At 46.3% G+C, this 21236-nt stretch overlaps 1 protein-coding gene across 1 annotated transcript; it reads left to right on the top strand.

The window, feature by feature from the left end:
- The first annotated feature begins 816 nt into the window (after positions 1 to 816).
- On the top strand, positions 817 to 20388 carry LOC115108122 (nardilysin-like). The gene is made up of 29 exons (XM_029632109.2): positions 817 to 911; positions 1734 to 1952; positions 2222 to 2489; positions 2728 to 2809; positions 3015 to 3168; positions 3437 to 3510; positions 3775 to 3870; positions 4239 to 4361; positions 4504 to 4561; positions 4633 to 4706; positions 4809 to 4878; positions 5009 to 5207; positions 5385 to 5498; positions 5629 to 5733; positions 5914 to 6037; positions 7399 to 7485; positions 7682 to 7801; positions 8005 to 8056; positions 8181 to 8331; positions 9265 to 9392; positions 9675 to 9837; positions 10157 to 10188; positions 14730 to 14868; positions 15010 to 15057; positions 16697 to 16749; positions 16884 to 16967; positions 17415 to 17622; positions 19051 to 19140; positions 19335 to 20388. Exons 2-29 carry the CDS (start codon positions 1759 to 1761, stop codon positions 19569 to 19571), a joined length of 3327 nt encoding a protein of 1108 aa, XP_029487969.2. The 5' UTR covers positions 817 to 911; positions 1734 to 1758; the 3' UTR covers positions 19572 to 20388.
- Positions 20389 to 21236: the final 848 nt, after the last annotated feature.

Genomic DNA, 21236 nt, shown 5'->3' on the forward strand with positions numbered 1-21236 from the left:
TTTTTGGCTGTATGTAATAACACTTAAGATTTTCTGGGCTAACAATGTAAGAAATAATACATAAAAAACAAAATGCTGAAATGTTTATAATAGCAATAAGGCACCTCGGGGGTTTGTGGTATATGGCCAATATACCACGGCTAAGGTCTGTATCCAGGCACTCCGTGTTGCATCCTGCATAAGAACAGCCCTTAGTCGTGGTATATTGGCAATATACCACAAATCCTTGGGTCTTTAAATATGCCACGGCTGTTAGCCAATTAGAATTCAGGGCTCGAACCACCCAGTTTATACATGTATTTATTCAATGACAGAATCATAGAATTAGAATGAATCATTCTAATTATATGGACAGACAATAGAATTCTTATTCTTAGGACCGAATCATCACTGCTATTTCAGATTTTTTTTCTGATTGTCAGACAGACAAAGATCAATGTCAAGCGGGTGAAGTGACATTTTTCTTGTCTATTTTAATTCTTCCCGTCATATCACACCTGAAAAATTAATCATGAATTGGTGGTGTTGTGGAAAATTGTGGTGAGTATATTTCATGGGCATATCGCGGATCAATCATGCATGTGGATTAAATCCGTTCATGCAATGGCTAAAATAATCCCATCCAGAGTATATGAAGATATGTGAAAACGCGCACGCATACACTTCACCGGTGTATAAATCCTGCTCAACCGGGTGTGTGTTTTTTTTCTTCGCTGAAATGTTTTGCACCGGACTAACAAACAAGCATTAATGTATGTCGTAAAATATATTTTCTGTTTGAAGCAATCAGATGTTCCGTTGTTGCTCTGTGCGTTGTTCCCAGCGAATCATATCGCGGCGTGCACACGATTGGGTAGTGGGTTAGGTTGTCGAGACTAGTACTAGATAACTTTCATTATTTAGAAAAAAAGGTAAGTACATTTACAAACGCTGTGCATAATAGCCAATATTTGTTGTTTTTATTAGTTAGTGGTATTGTGTTATACACCTTGATACAGAGCAGTTTTTGTATTCAAAATCCGACATTTCAATGGCGGTTTGGCTGCTATCGAAAGCCGGATGGGATTACTGAAAGTCGTCATGCTAGCTAACTCTTAGCTAGCTAGCGCCCGCTGTCTGCAATTTTGTATTTTTTTCTTCTTATTTTGCAATTTTGTGTTTTGACTGATGACCTGAATTGACAGTGACGTAGCTAGCTAGAAAGTAACAGACCCTTGGCTGTTGATACCCTTTTTTGTGCATACGTGACACTGAACTAATGTGTCTTATCCGTTTCATCATGTCAGCGTATGGTACTAACGTTTTACGTTAGCTAGCTATCTTCCGAATCTTCCACTGCTCTTTGACGTTGCAAATAGTTAGCCAAGGTAGCTAGCTAGTCAGCCAGTGCATGATGTATCCACAAACACTAGCCAGCGTAACAACATAATTGCTGATCTTGTTTAGCTACAATGCGATTAGTCTGGCCACCACATTATAGTATCAGACCTGCTAGCGAACTACTGTCACAGTTCTCTCCTGATTCCCACCTGCCCCTATCTATTAGATCTGAAGGGGTTGGAAAGGTGTAGGCAGTGTGGCGAACCCCCCCCTAAAGTCCCTTAAACCGGTCTCACACCCTCAGATCTATAGGAATAAGTGGGTGGGAGGATACGGGTTGATTCCGGATGCTTGCTCAATTTCACACATTATTGGCTCTTTATACTGAAGGGTTTCATGTTGTGCAATTGCAGTGAGAAACCTGCAGCTCCTGAGAGAATGCCTCAGACGAGTAAAGTGAATAGTTCTGCAGCAGGCGGCCCTGGGCAGGTGTCTGCACCAGACCATGGTGAGCCGCCACCACCCCAAGCCGAGCCCAGGGACCTGGCTGCGGGGGATGGAGGGTTAGGAGGTGACGAAGACCAGGGAGACCTCCAGATCAACAAGTCACCCAGCGATCCTAAGAAGTACAGGTAAGATCAACTTGAAATAAAGAACATTTCTAAACTCAGATATAGACGCGTAATCTCCCTCTGAAAAATCTACGGAAACATACTGGTATGGACCCAGAACTTAATTGAGCAGCTGACCAATTCCACAATACTAGTTCTGGGTTAACCGAGATTAATAGCTGCATCATCAGAGTGCGTGCGAATTTCTCTACCCGTCCCAGGTTGTGATGTTTCAGTTTCACTAAAGTAGAACTGGCTTATCATATTCATTTATTTTACTCGCTCTGAAGGTATATCGAGCTGACCAATGGCCTGAGAGTTCTCCTCATCTCAGACTTTAGCGGGGCAGACGGCAAGGACGCCTGCGGAGAGGAGGAGGAGGAGGAGGAGGAAGAGGACGGAGCATCAGGAGGTGGAGAGGAAGCGGAAGAAGAGGGGGATTCAGGGGAGGGCACAGAAGAGGAGGACGAGGATGCGGAAGAAGAGCACGACAGTGACTTTGAGGAGCTAGATGAGGAGCAAGAAGGGAAACAGAAGAAGGGGAGTTCAGAGAAACAGGTTGGTTTCCCTATAGCACAATACTAGGCTAATGCTTTCAGATGAGTGATCCAACAGCTCACAGAGGGAGCATAGCCACAAGGGTGCTATGCAACCAGCTAGTTCACTCTAGGGATAGTGTGATAAAGTGTGGGGACTGATGGAATTTATCAAATGAAAAAGTGTGTGTGCTTGCATGCTCGTGCATGTTGTGTGTGTGTTTTTTAATGTGTGTACTCATCCCTCCCGTGTCTCCAAGTCTGCAGCTGCTCTCTGTATCAGTGTGGGGAGCTTCAGTGACCCGGAGGACCTTCCAGGCCTGGCCCATTTCCTTGAGCACAGTGAGTTCTTTTTCCAGGGGACCTTGTGTACTGTAGCGCTACAGAAAATGATGCACATTCTCAATCTAACACTACATTGGAACACTACCTCTAAACAACACGTCTGTCTGTTTCTCTCTTTCTTTACCTGGTCTTCCCTCTAATCTCTTGACTCTCTCTCTTTCACTCCCTCACTCTTTTCTGCTCTTCCTCTCTTTTCTCTCAGTGGTGTTCATGGGCAGTGAGAAGTACCCCGCTGAGAACGGTTTCGATGCCTTCCTGAAGAAGCACGGCGGAAGCGACAATGCCTCCACCGACTGTGAGCGGACCATTTTCCAGTTTGACGTCCAGAGGAAGTACTTCCGCGAGGCTCTCGACAGGTGAGCCAAGCAGCCTCAAAGGAGCAGTTCAGCCCCAAACCAACCTTTTTGTTAGCTGTTTTCATGCCTCAAAAGTGGCCCTAAATCTAACTTTTCCAGGGTCGTTTACAATAGTGCACACTGTTCAAAAACTTTTGCAATGGAAAATTAAAATAAGTATTTATTATTGGACAAGTTTACTCTCTGTTTCAAAACGTGTCCTTCCGTTTCGTGCCTAATGAATACGAGGTGTGCAGTTTGTCATTGGATGATCTCTCCCATTCCCCAGATGGGCCCAGTTCTTCATCTGCCCGCTGATGATCGAGGACGCCATCGACAGAGAGGTGGAAGCAGTGGACAGTGGTGAGTCGGGGAATAGTAAGAGGAAACCACGGCCGCATCTCAATAGTCTAAAGAAGCCTCCCCCTTTCTCCTTCATCTGCTCAGATTGGTTTCACACAGCTGGTCAGCATGAATGAAGGACTCAAGACGAAGAGAGACCAGTGCAGACAACTGAGACCCTTCCAATGTTGAATACCACAGCCTTTTTCCATGCCCCAGCCTCAGTCACAGTTCCCACTCTCACTCCTCTAATGGATTGTCCATGCCTCTCCCTTTGATGTGCAGAGTACCAACTGGCTCGTCCATCAGACTCCCACCGCAAGGAGATGCTGTTCGGAAGCCTGGCCAGGCCCAAGCACCCCATGGGCAAGTTCTGCTGGGGTAAGGATACACACATTGGCTGTCATTTCCCAATTATCTCTCCTCCATCGCAAATGCTACCCAGGTACCAAAGGCTTCCGTTGTTCGACAAACATTCTAATTCTACTTTGTCCTGCTTGTAAAACCAATAGTTGGATGCATTTTCATTTGCACTTTCCTGCTTGTAAATGTCTCTGTGATCGTCAAGTGATGTCTGCCTTTTAAATATGTACACGGTGAGCTTTTATTACATGCTTATGGATGGTAATGTCTATCTGCACGGTTAATAATGCGGAATAACAGTTATTTCAGTCATTCAAGATATTACACTATGTTAAAACGTTAATTAAAGGTGTAATAACATATGTCCTGTCCTCGGTCTCCCCCAGGAAATGCTCAGACCCTGAAGCACGAGCCCAGAGAGAAGCAGATCAACACCTACCAGCGTCTCCGAGACTTCTGGAAGAGATACTACTCTGCTCACTACATGACCCTCACAGTGCAGTCCAAAGGTAGCTAGCCAAACCGCCAGACGCAAAGGATCCCTACTCTACTGAAGTGAATAGGGATTGTAGTCAGTCTACTGAAATGAATGGCGATTGTAGTCGATCTGTTGAAATCAACTTGACTCAACTGTCCTTGTCTGTCCATCAGAGACATTGAACACACTGGAGGAATGGGTTAGAGAGGTCTTCAGCAAGGTGCCCAACAAGTAAGTGCACACGGCCACATGCATGCTGTCAAACATACTCGCGCTCGCTCACTCTGTCACTTTTTTTGCAGCGCCCAACCGAGGCCTGACTTCTCTGACCTCCAGGACCCGTTCGACACACCAACCTTCAACAAGCTCTACAGAAGTACACAGGCTTTAAACTAACATTCATACATGTCATTTTATCAACCTGTGCTTACTTACTGACTGTACCAATTCCTCAATTTCAATCATGTGTGTGTGGCAGTTGTTCCCGTGAGGAAGGTGCATGCTCTGACAGTCACCTGGGCGTTACCTCCTCAGGGCAAGCAGTACAGGTAAGCCCCCCTCAACAATGGCACCCTCACCTGTTGAACCGTTCAAAGACCAATTTAGCAAATATTTCCACCTCACAATTATCCTGCGCTCCACACAAACTGCTTGGTTTGTCTTGGTGTCTCCGTGTAGGGTGAAGCCCCTGCACTACATCTCCTGGTTGATTGGGCACGAAGGCGCCGGCAGCATCCTATCCTTGCTCCGGAAGAAGTGCTGGGCCCTGGCTCTGTTTGGAGGGAACAGTGAGACAGGCTTTGACCAGAACACCACCTACTCCATCTTTTCCATATCCATCACGCTCACTGACGAAGGATTCCAGAACTTTCATCAGGTCAACTGGCGCGCACACACACACACACACACACACACACACATGCAAAAACACAAACACACACGTGCCAATGTGTGATGACACACACACTGTGCAAAAACTTATATACACACACACGCCCATGTGTGATGACACACACAAGTCTGAATGTAAAGTGCAGCCGTTTTCCCTGTACAGGTGGTTCATCTAGTGTTCCAGTATATGAAGATGCTGCAGACTCTGGGTCCACAGCAGAGGATCTATGAAGAAATCCAGAAGATCGAAGCCAATGAGTTCCACTACCAGGAGCAGGTACAGTCACACTTCCTGGTCTAACCCTCTGTCGCGAAGCTGACTTTAAACTGTCATTGCCATGACATAACGTATCATAAGCATGTCATAAGTGACTGAGGGCTCTGTACGAACTTCTGTCCCACCACAGACCGACCCCATAGAGTACGTGGAGAACATCTGTGAGAACATGCAGCTCTTCCCCAAAGAGGACTTCCTGACTGGAGACCAGCTCATGTTTGAGTATAACCCAGAGGTACTGCCTGTCTGTCTCACCAAGTAGTCATTGGATCATTCCTAGTTAATCTGTAATGGCCAATTTCTGGACACTCTTTGTACTGTTGCAGGCCCTAAAAAGTTAGGTCACCCCACAGTATTGTCATAACAATTGCCCATACCACAGCCTGTACTGCAACTGTAATGCTGTCCTCTACAGGTGATCTCCTTGGCCCTGGCCCTGCTTACCCCAGAGAGGGCCAACCTGCTACTGCTGTCCCCGGAGCACGAGGGCTACTGCTCCCACAAGGAGAAGTGGTTCGGCACCAACTACAGCATGGAGGGTAAGAGCAAGTGTCTCTGATTAGGAGTGCTGATCTAGGATCAGGTGCCGCTTTTCCATTCATTTTGATCTAAAAGGCCAACCTGATCCTAGATCTGCACTACTCTGAGACACTGAATACCGCCCAGGATTTGCTTAGTGAGATTTGCTGAATTGGACCTACAATAGCTGTTATTGTCATCATAACAAGATATTACCTTTAAATGATTCTTCTTACAGTGCTGTAGGGACGTGCCGAGTACTCTTACAAAACGAGTATCATAACGGATTTGGAGATTTTTCCAAATACGATTATGACACAAGTATTTTTTTATTTTATTTTCCGTGATCAGAATAAAGCAATTTTCAGCTGCCAGCACGCAACTCTCTCTCACTCAAACCATGTGTGCTCAAAATAACTTCCCCAGACACTCGTCTCAGGGCACAAGTCTGCCCTTCTCCGAACACGTATGAGTCAGAATCCATAGCTAGTCATTGTAGTTCAGTCAAGGTATTTTCTGTAGACTTTGCTGAGGCCAATGCGGTCGTTTTTATCTGTCTACTTGCCGTTGTTTAGTAGGCCTACTTTTATCTGTATAATTATTCCATTGCTGACGACGTCTGCCGTTATGTTGTGATCCATGCCCATGCTTGCTGTTATTATTTCTGCTCACCCAGGCATGTTTACCTCCAGGGGTCCTATCAAATGGCTAAATGCTCCATTGTATGAATATCTTTAAACAATTTATATGTTAGCTTGGTATATAACACCATCCTAGAGCAGGGGGTTGTGCAACAGGTCAATCGCGAGCTTCCAGTACCACCTGTGAGTAGCTCGCCAAACAATTCTGAAAGTGCGTGTGTTTTTTTCCCCCCACGTGTTCCACCACAAACTACCGTAAACAAATCTCACACGTCAAAGACACCTCAAGATCCAATTAAATTCACATTGACGTTATCCCACACCTGGTTGGCCACAATTAGTGTGACATTTGGCTTTTTATGCCGTCTGCCAATTAATTTCCAGCAATATTTCCCCTGTTTGTCTGTGTGGCACATACGTTGCCAGTTAGCGTTAAAGATAACCGTCTTCTGGACAGACAGACAAAGGCTTTTCCCTCAACCTTCTAAATTAAATGTTAACTGCAAAGTAGGTTTACAGTGCATTTGGAAAGTCATCAGACACATTTGACTTTTTCCACATTTTGTTACATTACAGCCTTATTTTAAAATTCATTAAATTGTTGTTGTTTTTTCCTAAAATCTACATTCTCGGTGGCCGTATATTCAGCGGCTCATTTCGTGACATGATTAAGATAGTGTGTGATGTTCATGTGGTGTGTTGGTCTGTGACTGACTGAGTGTCCTGTTCTGTACTGGCAGACCTCCCTGAGGAGTGGGCACGGCGCTGGGCCGGAGACTTTGACCTCAACCCCGACCTCCACCTGCCTGCTGAGAACAAGTTCATTGGTCAGTACAAGTGATGGACAGTGTTGTGCACCAATCACATTTACTCTTCAATATTCACTTTTCGGTCTATTAATGTGTACAATATTTTGGGGCCATATTCCTATCATTTTTTTAAATTTGATTTTTTTATCAAACATAAATAAATCCTGGGATTGACACAGACAATAGGCTATATCCTGTTCCTTTGTTTCCATAGCAACGGATTTCACCCTGAAACCATCGGACTGTCCAGACACAGAAGTCCCGGTGCGGATAGTGAACAATGAGAGGGGCTGTCTCTGGTTCAAAAAGGACAATAAGTTCAAGATACCTAAAGGTGTGTCTGTGTTTATTGGAGTGTGTTCTTTTGTTGGCTTACTTTGGTAATATATATAAATATATAATTATAGTGACATGTGATTTACTCTTTTTCAATATGTGTAAGACAGAAATGTTAGTAGCTACAAGGCTTTTTAACACATTTCAAATGACAATGTTCTCGTGATTTAATACATTCCCTCTTTTATTTTCTTCTGTTAGCTTATGTCCGTTTCAACCTCCTCTCCCCAATGATTCAGAAATCTCCAGAGAAGTTAGTATTTTTATATGAATCAATGTCTTACAAAATCTTTGCTTTTGATTGCTATTCACAATCGCTCCTAGCTGCAAAAGTTCTAGAGGTCCTTTCTAAATGTCTATGTATTGTGCCCCTGTAGCCTGGTGCTGTTTGACATCTTTGTGAACATCTTGGCCCATAACCTGGCAGAGCCGGCCTACGAGGCTGATGTGGCCCAACTGGAGTACAAACTGATTGCTGGGGAGCACGGACTCGTCATCAGGGTCAAGGGCTTCAACCACAAGCTGCCTGTGAGTGTTGCATACATACATGCATACATGCATACATACATACATACTGTACATGCATATCAAATTTTATTGGTCACATACACATGGTTAGCAGATGTTAATGCGAGTTTAGCGAAATGCTTGTGCTTCTAGTTCCGACAGTGCAGTAATATCTAACAATTCCCCAATAACTACCTAATACACACAAATCTAAAGGGATGGAATACGAATATGTACATATAAAAATATGGATGAGAGGTGATGGTATAAGAGAGTATATACAAATGAGATGAGTAATGTAAAATATGTAAACATTATTAACGTGGAATTTTTTTAAATGACAAGTGAGTCTCTATGTAGGCAGCAGCTTCTCTGAGTTAGTGATGGCTGTTTAACAGTCTGATGACCTTGAGATAGAAGCTGTTTTTCAGTCCGTGTAGATGAAGGGGAGACAGGTCGAAGAAGGATTTTTAAGTCTTGAGACATGAATTGTGTATTGTGTACCATTCAACGGGTGAGTGGGCAAGACAAAAGATTTTAGTGCCTTGGAACGGGGTATGGTAACATGTGCCAGGCGCACCGGTTTGAGTGCGTCAAGAACTGCAACGCTGCTGGGTTTTTCACACTCAACAGTTCCCATGTGTGTCAAGAAGGTCCACCACCAAAAGGACAGCCAGCCAACTTGACACAACTGTGGGAAGCATTGGAGTCAACATGGGCCAGCATCCCTGTGGAACGCTTTCGACACCTTGTCGAGTCCATGCCCCAACGAATTGAGGCTGTTCTGAGGGCAAAAGTGAAGGGGTGCAACTCCATATTAGGAAGGTTTTCCTAATGTATTGTACACTCTGTCTATAAACCCATTCTGCACTTCAACAAATGTTCCCTAGCTTCAGACAACCCTAAAGCTGACCTCCTGCCAACTCAACCTCCCTGCCTCTGTCCCTGTGTTAGTTGCTGTTGAACTTGATAGTGGACCACCTGGCAGACTTCACGGCTGAGCCCGGTGTGTTTAACATGTTCGCAGAGCAGCTGAAGAAGACCTACTTCAACATCCTCATCAAGCCAGAGAGGCTGGGGAAGTGAGTTGGGTTTCAAGCACTGTGACTGCTCCACCCTGTGTAGCATACAGTATCTGGCTGCTCGTTCTTTGCAAATCCACCCACTCATTTTCTTCTTATGTGTCTCTCTAGCTGTCTTTATCCCTCTCTCTATTTCGGAACACGAGTCAGTTGTAAAACTACCTTCAAAACAGTAACACTGATAAATTGGTGGGATGAATTATTTGAACACATCCATTTTTTTTCTCTTCCTCCCCCTCTTTCCTACATCTCTCTCTCCTTCCTTTCCCCTCTCTCTCTCAGGGACGTGCGTCTGTTGATCCTGGAACACTGTCGCTGGTCGGTCATCCAGAAGTACCAGGCCATCATGAAGGGCCTCACCGTGGATGACCTCATGACCTTTGTCAGCGGCCTCAAAGCACAGCTCTACACCGAGGGGCTGGTGCAGGGCAACTTCACGAGCACTGTGAGCACAAACTGACACATTCAGAAACGCACACACTTCACCAGTACTGTAAGCCTCTTTATAAACACACACGAACACTGTCTGATGCACACAAACACTAAAACATACACACACTGTTTTTAGCTTGTCTAGAGAGGACGGACTAAAATAGCTGTTTAGCGCTAACCCCGGCGCTTGCATCCCAGATCTTTCTTGCATGTTGATTATTGTCCTAATCAAGTAGGTGATGTGAAGTAATACATTTGAATTATTCTGCTGCTATCCCTATGCTATAATAATCATGCTTAATAGGCATTATGCAACTGTTCTTTGCCCACAGGAGTCAATGAAGTTTCTGCAGTATTTTATTGAGTAAGTATCCTCCGCATTCTCTTTCTTAACTCTGAAAAGCAGGTCTGTAGCCTTCAGGTTAGCGCGTTGGACCAGTAACGGAAAGGTTGCTGGTTCAAATTCCGGAGCCGACCAAAGTGAAGAAAACAAATCTGTCGCGGTGCCCTTGAGCTTAGCAGGGCGACCCTGGCCGTGACCCCACTCCCTGCGGGTGTCTCGGGGGGAGTTGGCTAATGCAAAGAAATAAATTCAATAAAACATTTACATTTACATTTAAGTCATTTAGCAGACGCTCTTATCCAGAGCGACTTACAAATTGGTGCATTCACCTTATGACATCCAGTGGAACAGTAGTGCATCTAAATCTTTTAAGGGGGGGGTGAGAGGGATTACTTTATCCTATCCTAGGTATTCCTTAAAGAGGTGGGGTTTCAGGTGTCTCCGGAAGGTGGTGATTGACTCCGCTGTCCTGGCGTCGTGAGGGAGTTTGTTCCACCATTGGGGGGCCAGAGCAGCGAACAGTTTTGACTGGGCTGAGCGGGAACTGTACTTCCTCAGTGGTAGGGAGGCGAGCAGGCCAGAGGTGGATGAACGCAGTGCCCTTGTTTGGGTGTAGGGCCTGATCAGAGCCTGGAGGTACTGAGGTGCCGTTCCCCTCACAGCTCCGTAGGCAAGCACCATGGTCTTGTAGCGGATGCGAGCTTCAACTGGAAGCCAGTGGAGAGAGCGGAGGAGCGGGGTGACGTGAGAGAACTTGGGAAGGTTGAACACCAGACGGGCTGCGGCGTTCTGGATGAGTTGTAGGGGTTTAATGGCACAGGCAGGGAGCCCAGCCAACAGCGAGTTGCAGTAATCCAGACGGGAGATGACAAGTGCCTGGATTAGGACCTGCGCCGCTTCCTGTGTGAGGCAGGGTCGTACTCTGCGGATGTTGTAGAGCATGAACCTACAGGAACGGGCCACCGCCTTGATGTTAGTTGAGAACGACAGGGTGTTGTCCAGGATCACGCCAAGGTTCTTAGCGCTCTGGGAGGAGGACACAATGGAGTTGTCAACCGTGATGGCGAGATCATGGAACGGGCAGTCCTTCCCCGGGAGGAAGAGCAGCTCCGTCTTGCCGAGGTTCAGCTTGAGGTGGTGATCCGTCATCCACACTGATATGTCTGCCAGACATGCAGAGATGCGATTCGCCACCTGGTCATCAGAAGGGGGAAAGGAGAAGATTAATTGTGTGTTGTCTGCATAGCAATGATAGGAGAGACCATGTGAGGTTATGACAGAGCCAAGTGACTTGGTGTATAGCGAGAATAGGAGAGGGCCTAGAACAGAGCCCTGGGGGACACCAGTGGTGAGAGCACGTGGTGTGGAGACGGATTCTCGCCACGCCACCTGGTAGGAGCGACCTGTCAGGTAGGACGCAATCCAAGCGTGGGCCGCGCCGGAGATGCCCAACTCGGAGAGGGTGGAGAGGAGGATCTGATGGTTCACCGTATCGAAGGCAGCCGATAGGTCTAGAAGGATGAGAGCAGAGGAGAGAGAGTTAGCTTTAGCAGTGCGGAGCGCCTCCGTGATACAGAGAAGAGCAGTCTCAGTTGAATGACTAGTCTTGAAACCTGACTGATTTGGATCAAGAAGGTCATTCTGAGAGAGATAGCGGGAGAGCTGGCCAAGGACGGCACGTTCAAGAGTTTTGGAGAGAAAAGAAAGAAGGGATACTGGTCTGTAGTTGTTGACATCGGAGGGATCGAGTGTAGGTTTTTTCAGAAGGGGTGCAACTCTCGCTCTCTTGAAGACGGAAGGGACGTAGCCAGCGGTCAGGGATGAGTTGATGAGCGAGGTGGGGTAAGGGAGAAGGTCTCCGGAAATGGTCTGGAGAAGAGAGGAGGGGATAGGGTCAAGCGGGCAGGTTGTTGGGCGGCCGGCCGTCACAAGACGCGAGATTTCATCTGGAGAGAGAGGGGAGAAAGAGGTCAGAGCACAGGGTAGGGCAGTGTGAGCAGAACCAGCGGTGTCGTTTGACTTAGCAAACGAGGATCGGATGTCGTCGACCTTCTTTTCAAAATGGTTGACGAAGTCGTCTGCAGAGAGGGAGGAGGGGGGGGAGGAGGATTCAGGAGGGAGAAGGTTGCAAAGAGCTTCCTAGGGTTAGAGGCAGATGCTTGGAATTTAGAGTGGTAGAAAGTGGCTTTAGCAGCAGAGAGAGAAGAGGAAAATGTAGAGAGGAGGGAGTGAAAGGATGTCAGGTCCGCAGGGAGGCGAGTTTTCCTCCATTTCCGCTCGGCTGCCCGGAGCCCTGTTCTGTGAGCTCGCAATGAGTCGTCGAGCCACGGAGCGGGAGGGGAGGACCGAGCCGGCCTGGAGGATAGGGGACATAGAGAGTCAACGGATGCAGAAAGGGAGGAGAGGAGGGTTGAGGAGGCAGAATCAGGAGATAGGTTGGAGAAGGTTTGAGCAGAGGGAAGAGATGATAGGATGGAAGAGGAGAGAGTAGCGGGGGAGAGAGAGCGAAGGTTGGGACGGCGCGATACCATCCGAGTAGGGGCAGTGTGGGAAGTGTTGGATGAGAGCGAGAGGGAAAAGGATACAAGGTAGTGGTCGGAGACTTGGAGGAGTTGCAATGAGGTTAGTGGAAGAACAGCATCTAGTAAAGATGAGGTCGAGCGTATTTCCTGCCTTGTGAGTAGGGGGGAAGGTGAGAGGGTGAGGTCAAAAGAGGAGAGGAGTGGAAAGAAGGAGGCAGAGAGGAATGAGTCAAAGGTAGACGTGGGGAGGTTAAAGTCGCCCAGAACTGTGAGAGGTGAGCCGTCCTCAGGAAAGGAGCTTATCAAGGCATCAAGCTCATTGATGAACTCTCCGAGGGAACCTGGAGGGCGATAAATGATAAGGATGTTAAGCTTGAAAGGGCTGGTAACTGTGACAGCATGGAATTCAAAGGAGGCGATAGACAGATGGGTAAGGGGAGAAAGAGAGAATGACCACTTGGGAGAGATGAGGATCCCGGTGCCACCACCCCGCTGACCCGAAGCTCTCGGGTGTGCGAGAACACGTGGGCAGACGAAGAGAGAGCAGTAGGAGTAGCAGTGTTGTCTGTGGTGATCCATGTTTCCGTCAGTGCCAAGAAGTCGAGGGACTGGAGGGAGGCATAGGCTGAGATGAACTCTGCCTTGTTGGCCGCAGATCGGCAGTTCCAGAGGCTACCGGAGACCTGGAACTCCACGTGGGTCGTGCGCGCTGGGACCACCAGATTAGGGGTGGCCGCGGTCACGCGGTGTGGAGCGTTTGTATGGTCTGTGCAGAGAGGAGAGAACAGGGATAGACAGACACATAGTTGACAGGCTACACAAGAGGCTACGCTAATGCAAAGGAGATTGGAATGACAAGTGGACTACACGTCTCGAGTGTTCAGAAAGTTAAGCTTACGTAGCAAGAATCTTATTGACTAAAATGATTAAAATGATACAGTACTGCTGAAGTAGGCTAGCTGGCAGAGGCTGCGTTGTTGACTATGTAGGCTAGCTGGCATTGGCTGCGTTGTTGACACTACACTAATCAAGTCGTTCCGTTGAGTGTAATAGTTTCTACTGTGCTGCTATTCGGGGCTAGCTGGCTAGCTAGCAGTGTTGATTACTTTACGTTGCGTTAAAAGAACGACAATAGCTGGCTAGCTAACCTAGGAAATCGCTCTAGACTACACAATTATCTTTGATACAAAGACGGCTATGTAGCTAGCTATGTAGCTAGCTACGATCAAACAAATCAAGCCGTTGTACTGTAATGAACTGAAATGAAAAAATGTGATACTACCTGTGGAGCGAAGCGAAATGCGACCGGATTGTTGAGTGCAGAAGTTCTGTTCGGTAGACGTTGGCTAGCTGTTGGCTAGCTAGCAGAGTCTCCTACGTTAAGGACGACAAATAGCTGGCTAGCTAACCTCGGTAAATTAAGATAATCACTCTAAAACTACACACTCTAAACTACACAATTATCTTGGATACGAAGACAGCAAAGACAACTATGTAGCTAGCTAACACTACACTAATCAAGTCGTTCAGTTGAGTGTAATAGTTGTGCTGCTAATCGGTAGATGGTGGACTAGCTAACGGTGGACGTTAGCTAGCTGGCTAGCTGCAGGGCAGTGTAGACTGCGTTAGGACGACGAAAACGATAATTACGCAATTATCTATGATACAAAGACGGCTATGTAGCTAGCTAAGAAGAAATTGCTAAGATTAGACAAATCAAACCGTTGTACTATAATGAAATGTAATGAAATGTAATACTACCTGCGGACCGAGTGCAGATGCGACCGCTCGCTCCAACCCGGAAGCGGGTTACATCACACACCTGTGTGTAACAGGACAAATATAACCCCCCTCCTTTTATCATTATCGTCAACCAACGCAGTACTTCCTTACTATTGTTATTACTTGCAATGATTGAGATTTGTGGTTGGTATGACCTACTTTAGTTGAATGAACTAAATAATTGAATTGTAAGTCACTCTACAAGACCATCAGCTAAATGAATAACATGTAAATGCAATAATCTTCTGCGCTCTACAGCAAACTGCAGTTCAAGCGTCTGTCCGTGGAAGTCCCTGTGCTCTTCAGAGTGGTGGAGCTTCCTCAGAAGCCTCACCTGTGCAAAGTCAAGTCCCTCAACAAAGGAGATGCCAACTCTGAAGTTACTGTCTACTACCAGGTACCTAACGTTCAGCCAACGGTCGGCCAACCTTCGCCCAACATTTCCCCCGACCTTCAACCAACATTCGCTCAACATTACAGTTGTGTCTGTGGTATTTTGAGGTCGATAAATAACCTGTATTTTTCTGTCCTTGTCCAGTCAGGCCTGAAGAACCTGAGAGAACACACGCTGATGGAGTTACTGGTGGTAAGTGTCGTAGCTAACAAGGCTTGACTGGAATACTAAGGGCTCTATATACGTCCGGCGCAAGTGTCAAACGCATGTTAGTTTGCAATTTTGCTTGCGCCGAGGTGGGAGGGGTGGCAATATTTGAGATGTGTCCTTAAATACAAGAGCAAAAGTGACAATGTCCTGCAGCCCATCCTATTTGGAAATATTGTCGTTTTAAAAAAACAGATGCTTGTTTTCCGTTTCATTTCAAGCCCTCCGTAGATTACCCTTATCCTAGGCCTAGACTAATAAGGCTGCTTCAACAGCAATGTGTCTTGTCTTTTTTTATCCTGGCCTTGCAAAGTATCCTGTCCCTAAAAGGTGTTTAAATGGTCTATTCGTCAGAGTGCCTTGAATTGAAAAGATGCTGCACATCCTACCTGCGTACTTCATTTCATTTGTTCAAGTATCTATCCCAGAGATCCTCTCGGGTTACCAAAGATGCACTCCTCCCTCCTGACTTACTTAATAATTTAAGTATCAACGACAGGCCTAGGCTATGTTTTGCTTATTGAGAACGTGTTTCACACGTACAATAGAATTTACGAGAGCCTAGTATGTGATTTATTTTGGGAGAAGTGCGATGCATAAAGACGTGTAGGCCAGGCTATACTACAGCCAATTACAACAATGTTGACCTGACTGCCGACAATCCAAACAGGCGTTGAGCAAGTACTGTTTTATATTTTTTCTGTTGCTATTAGGCTATTCGTTACTGTAGCCTATAATAAACTGTAGTATCAATCCACAATGGACCAGGATGAGAATAGTCCATGCCCCCAGCCAAATGAGAGTTGATGACAATGCAAAGACCGTCAATAACATACAGAACTTGAGGCAAATGCACGCAGTGCAGTATTAATCCATGGAACGCTTTGATTGGCCAGTGTGTGGCCAAGTTTTCGTCATACCTACAGTTTGTGTATTCATCAAAACCTAGCCCTTTCGCACCACTGCCAACTATTGAGCTCATAATTCGAGCTGTGAAAATAAATACTATTTCAGACACACCTCCAGACCTATAGTGCTACCGCCAGCGATTCGATTCACCATTGCGTTAGGTTTTTGAAAATAGAGCCCTGAGTCAGTGAGTGGTGTTATGGGTTAAAGGGATACTTCAGGATTTTGCTACTCCCTTTATCTACTTCCTCCGAGTCAGATGAACTCATCGATACCATTTTTATGTCTGCATCCTGTATGAACGAAGTAAGAGGTAGTTTCGAGAGCCAATGCTAACTAGCGTTCACGCAATGACTGGAAGTCTATGGTATGCTAGCTGTTACGCTAGTTAACAACTTCTTTGAAACCGCATGCGGAGACATCAACATGTTATCCATCCACGAGTTCAACTGATTTGCCAAAATCCAAAATTGTCCCTTTTAAAATTTTTAGTTTATCTTTATTTTACTAGGCAAGTCGGTTAAGAACAAATTCTTATTTTCACGGCCTGGAACAGTGGGTTAACTGCCTGTTCAGGGGCAGAACGACAGATTTTGTACCTTGTCAGCTCGGGGATTTGAACTTGCAACCTTTCGGTTACTAGTCCAATGCTCTAACCACTAGGCTACCCTGCCGCCCCTTTAATGAAGTGCTATCTTTGCTGCTCTGTTCCCAGATGCACATGGAGGAGCCTTGCTTTGATTTCCTCAGGACAAAGGAGACTCTTGGGTTAGTCCCCCACCCCATAACTAAAAGAATAAAGAACTAATGTGTAATAATATCTAATAAGTAACTACTACTTAATAACCACTACTTAACAGAGCAGTGTTGACTGATTTGAACTCTGACCTTGTATCCATCAGCTATCAGGTGTACCCCACATGCAGAAACACTTCGGGAGTCCTAGGCTTCTCCATCACCGTGGAAACGCAGGCCACCAAGTTCAAGTGAGTCACCAGCACTGTATATCTCTTACGCTACACTTGATCAAAATGTTGTTGCGATACGATTATTTAATTTCATGTGTGACGTATTGGAATATTCGACATGCATAAGGAAACCCAACTTGTAGTTGTGCGTCAGGGTCAGTGACCGCTGCTGATGTTTTGTCAGGGGCAGTTCAGAGGAGAAGGATGGTAGCGTCATGTTCAGGTCAGATGGTTAGCATTGTTGAATATAGAAGTGCATTACACAGTAGCAGTACAATGTGCTTCACATAAGCCTGAGAAGGTTATCGAAAGATTACAAGGGCAAGATTTGTATAATAAATTTAAAAAAGAGCACAGATGCATTGAAAATAACTCTCTTTTTGAGAGATGCCATCCCCTTTCGGTGTTTTGAATACAAATAAGAGGCAGTCTGACGCACCCGGTGTCCGTTTCTCTCCCTCCCAGCACGGACTACGTGGAGACCAAGATCGAGGAGTTCCTGGTGAGCTTCGGGGAGAAGATGACCAACCTCACGGACGAGGCCTTCAAGACCCAGGTGACCGCTCTCATCAAGCTCAAAGAGTGTGAGGACACGCACCTGGGGGAGGAGGTGGACCGCAACTGGTTCGAGGTGGTCACCCAGCAGTACGTCTTCGACCGACTCAACAGAGAGGTAAGACTGTACACGGTCACAGCCGCATGGTTTACTCCAACTCTGGGGGCCCTACCCCTCCATCATATACAATACATGACCAAAAGTATGTGGACACCTGCTCGTCGAACATCTCGTTCCAAAATCATGGGCATTTAATATGGAGTTGGTCCCCCATTTTCTGCTATAACAGCCTCCACTATTCTGGGAAAGCTTTCCATTCAATGTTGGAACATTGCTGCGGGCACTTGGTTCCATTCAGCCAGGAGCATTAGTGAGGTCGGGCACTGATGTTGGACGATTAGGCCTGGCTCGCAATTCGGCGTTCCAATTAATCCCAAAGGTGTTTGATGGGATTGAGGTAAGGGCTCTGTGCAGGCCAGTCAAGTTCTTCCACACAGATCTCGACAAACCATTTCTGTATGGACCATCGCTTTGTGCATGGGGGCTTTGCCATGCTGAAACAAGAAAGGGCCTTCGCCAAACTGTTGCCACAAAGTTGGAATCACAGAATTGTCTATAATGTCATTGTAGGCTGTAACATTAAGATTTCCCTTCACTGGAACTAAATGGCCTAGACCGAACCATGAAAAACAGCCCGAGACCATTATTCCTCCTCCACCAAACTTTACCGTTGGCACTGTACACTCGGGCAGGTAGCGTTCTCCTGGCATCCACCAAACCCAGATTTGTCTGTTGGATTGCCAGATTCATCACTCCAGAGAACACGTTTCCACTGCTCCAGAGTCCAATGGCGGCGAGCTTTACACCACTCCAGCCGACGCTTGGCATTGCACATAGTGATCTTAGGCTTGGTTGCGGCTGCTCAGCCATGGAAACCCATTTCATCAAGCTTCTGACAGTTATTGTGCTGACGTTGCTTACAGAGGCAGTGAGTGCTGAAGCACGGTTGCAACACTCACTATGACTATTGGAACCGAGGACAGTTGATTTTTACGCGCTTCAGCACTCAGCGGTCCCGACCTGTGAGCTTGTGTGGCCTACCACTTTGCGGCTGAGCCGTTGTTGCTCCTAGACGTTTCCACTTCACCATGACCGCACTTACATTTGACCGGGGCAGCTCTAGCAGGGCTCACTTGTTGGAAAGGTGGAATCCTATGACAGTGGCACGTTGAAAGTCACTGAGCTGTTCAGTAAGGCTGTTCTACTGCCAATGTTTATCAGTGGAGATTGCATGGCTGTGCGCTCGATTTAAAAAAATTGGTTTACTTTATTTATACACCTGTCAGCAACAAGGGTGGCTGAAATAGCCAAATCCACTAATTTGAAGGGGTGTCCACATACTTTTTGTATATTTAGTGTACATGCCAGGCTTGCTTCACTATGACCCGCACTAGGTGGAAGAGGGGGCGGCTCAAACGTCTGGGGGAGAGAATGGGTAGGAATGTTTATTCATGCATTAACTCATCCTGTCCCGCTGTGCTGCAGATTGAGGCTCTGAAGCTCATCACCAAAGCAGAGCTGGTGTCCTGGTTCATGGAGCACAGGGACACCACCAGCAAGAAACTCAGCGTGCATGTAAGTCTGCCAGCTTTGACTGTGTGTGTGTGCAAGGGAGAGGGAGTGCGTTGAGCATTCCCCATGGAATGAATGGAGAGGGATCTCATTCGCTTTGTCCATTTAATATATACAGTCATTGGCACTATCCTACTCTCTGCTATTCCAGAGCGTACTGTAATCTCGCTCTCTCTCCCTGTCTCTCTGTGTGTCAGGTGGTAGGCTTCGGAGAAGAGGAGAACGACCAGGTAGGCCAGAGCAGCTGCGGCCCGAACCCCGCAGGGGGCGAAGTGGACCAAGACCAGGCCCTTAAAACCTCCTCCTACGGAGAAGTGTCCAAGCTGACCTTCCTGCCCGCCTCGCCCATGTTGGCCGACGCCACGCTCATCAACGACATCCGCGCGTTCACCTCCTCCCTCACCCTCTACCCCTACCACAAAATCCTCAAGTAAATCGGTTCCGCAAAGCGGGAGGCGAATGAAGGAGCAGGGGGAGCCATATTAGCTCAGGACAACGATCCAGGCCAGGCCACAACGCAGTGCAGTGGCGTCTTCAGAAGGGAAACCCTCCTTTCTCCCTCTTCGTTCCCCACCGTTTCACTTTCTCTTTTCATCCAAGATAATAAAATAACAGCAGCAGCAGGCACTAGTATTAATAATTGCAATCACCACTAGTTCGCTAGGCACAAAAGCAGCCGGTGTTAAACGAAATTGGTCGAGAGCTTGTCCTTTTCATTCTCACCGGTCCCTGATGGATTGAATCGGAGGAATCACCTTTGCTGTGAATGTTAGCAGTAGGGACTCTGGGTCTGGCTGGCAGGGAGGGCAGACAGAGAGGAGCGGGTTCTATCATGTATCTGTCATTATCTTCATTTTGTTGTTATTTGAACTTACTATCACATATCGTATGAAACATCACCTCTAACATTGATGAAGGATTGTGTGTAATTTGAACAATGGACATCAGGGTTAACATCTGTTCACGCTGTAAGATTCTGACCGTAGAAAAGTCAAGTATGTTTGTCATGCCAGTGAGCCTGATTCCATGTTCGGTATGTGACATAGTTTGGTTTGTTTTCCAGGTATGGTTTTAACTGTAATTGTGTTTTGTAAAGAAGGCTAACTGTTACTGTATACTGTAGGTTTAACATTTCAGCCCTACCTCTTGCCTTTTAAAACCACTGGACGACTGGCATGTTTTAATCTGTAGCCTGTTGTTATCATCATCTTTACATGTAAATATTTATTAAACGTGAAATGTCGGATGTTTCAGGTGTTTTTTGGTCTTCTCTTTCATTTGATATCATGCGGCGTTGATGACCAGTTCTGTTAAATGCCCATTTACAGTTGGTGCTGAAACATTGTTGATGGATGAGGTAAATTGCCATACCGTACTTACCTTGAACTGTCCCTGAAATACATTTAAAGCACTGGGATTAATGCCAACTCTCAAAGCTGGATCCTTTGATCCCCAGTTGATCAGGTGGATATGGAACGATGCACAACCTATTGTTACCCGAGACCCTCTAGACCCATTGTGGATTGTCATCTCGTGGATAGGACCTTCAAGTTTGGTGGGGGTGTTAAGTGTAAAACAATCAATATCTACCCTGCAAATGAAAATGGGTTCCTTTGAAAGTTCCCAGAATTGCCTGGGATGTTGCAAGAATGTTCTTGTGATATTCCCGAAGGTTGCACCAAACATTACAATGTTCCGCAATTTCCAAACGTGTTAGTTTTTATGAAGTTCATAGCATATTTCTTTTAGGCTTAACATAATAGTCCATTGAAGTTCACGAAGTACCATTTTTTTTTTACCTTGTCTTGGAGTTACTTAAATGTTAGACTTTAGCAATAAGTTCTGAGGAGATGTGGTATATGGCCAATATACCACGGTTAAGGGCTGTTCCTAGGCACGACACAACGCCTGGACAACCCTTAGCCGTGGTATATTGGCCATGTACCACAAACCCCTGAGGTGCCTTATTGCTATTATAAACTGGTTACCAATGTAGTTGCAGCACCAAAAATGCATGTTTTGTCATACCTGTGGTATATGGTCTGATATACCACAGCTGTCAGCCAATCAGCATTCAGGGCTCGAACCACCCAGTTTAT

Source organism: Oncorhynchus nerka, linkage group LG24 (assembly GCF_034236695.1).
Source record: "Oncorhynchus nerka isolate Pitt River linkage group LG24, Oner_Uvic_2.0, whole genome shotgun sequence".
Taxonomy (NCBI): Eukaryota; Metazoa; Chordata; class Actinopteri; order Salmoniformes; family Salmonidae; genus Oncorhynchus; species Oncorhynchus nerka.

Bases quoted from the DNA above. Each gene is read 5' to 3' on its own strand.
- LOC115108122 (XM_029632109.2), top strand. From the start codon at position 1,759: ATGCCTCAGACGAGTAAAGTGAATAGTTCTGCAGCAGGCGGCCCTGGG. The intron at 5,208-5,384 runs GTCAACTGGCGC...TTCCCTGTACAG, and splicing joins GATTCCAGAACTTTCATCAG to GTGGTTCATCTAGTGTTCCA. The intron at 15,058-16,696 runs GTAAGTGTCGTA...CTCTGTTCCCAG, and splicing joins CGCTGATGGAGTTACTGGTG to ATGCACATGGAGGAGCCTTG.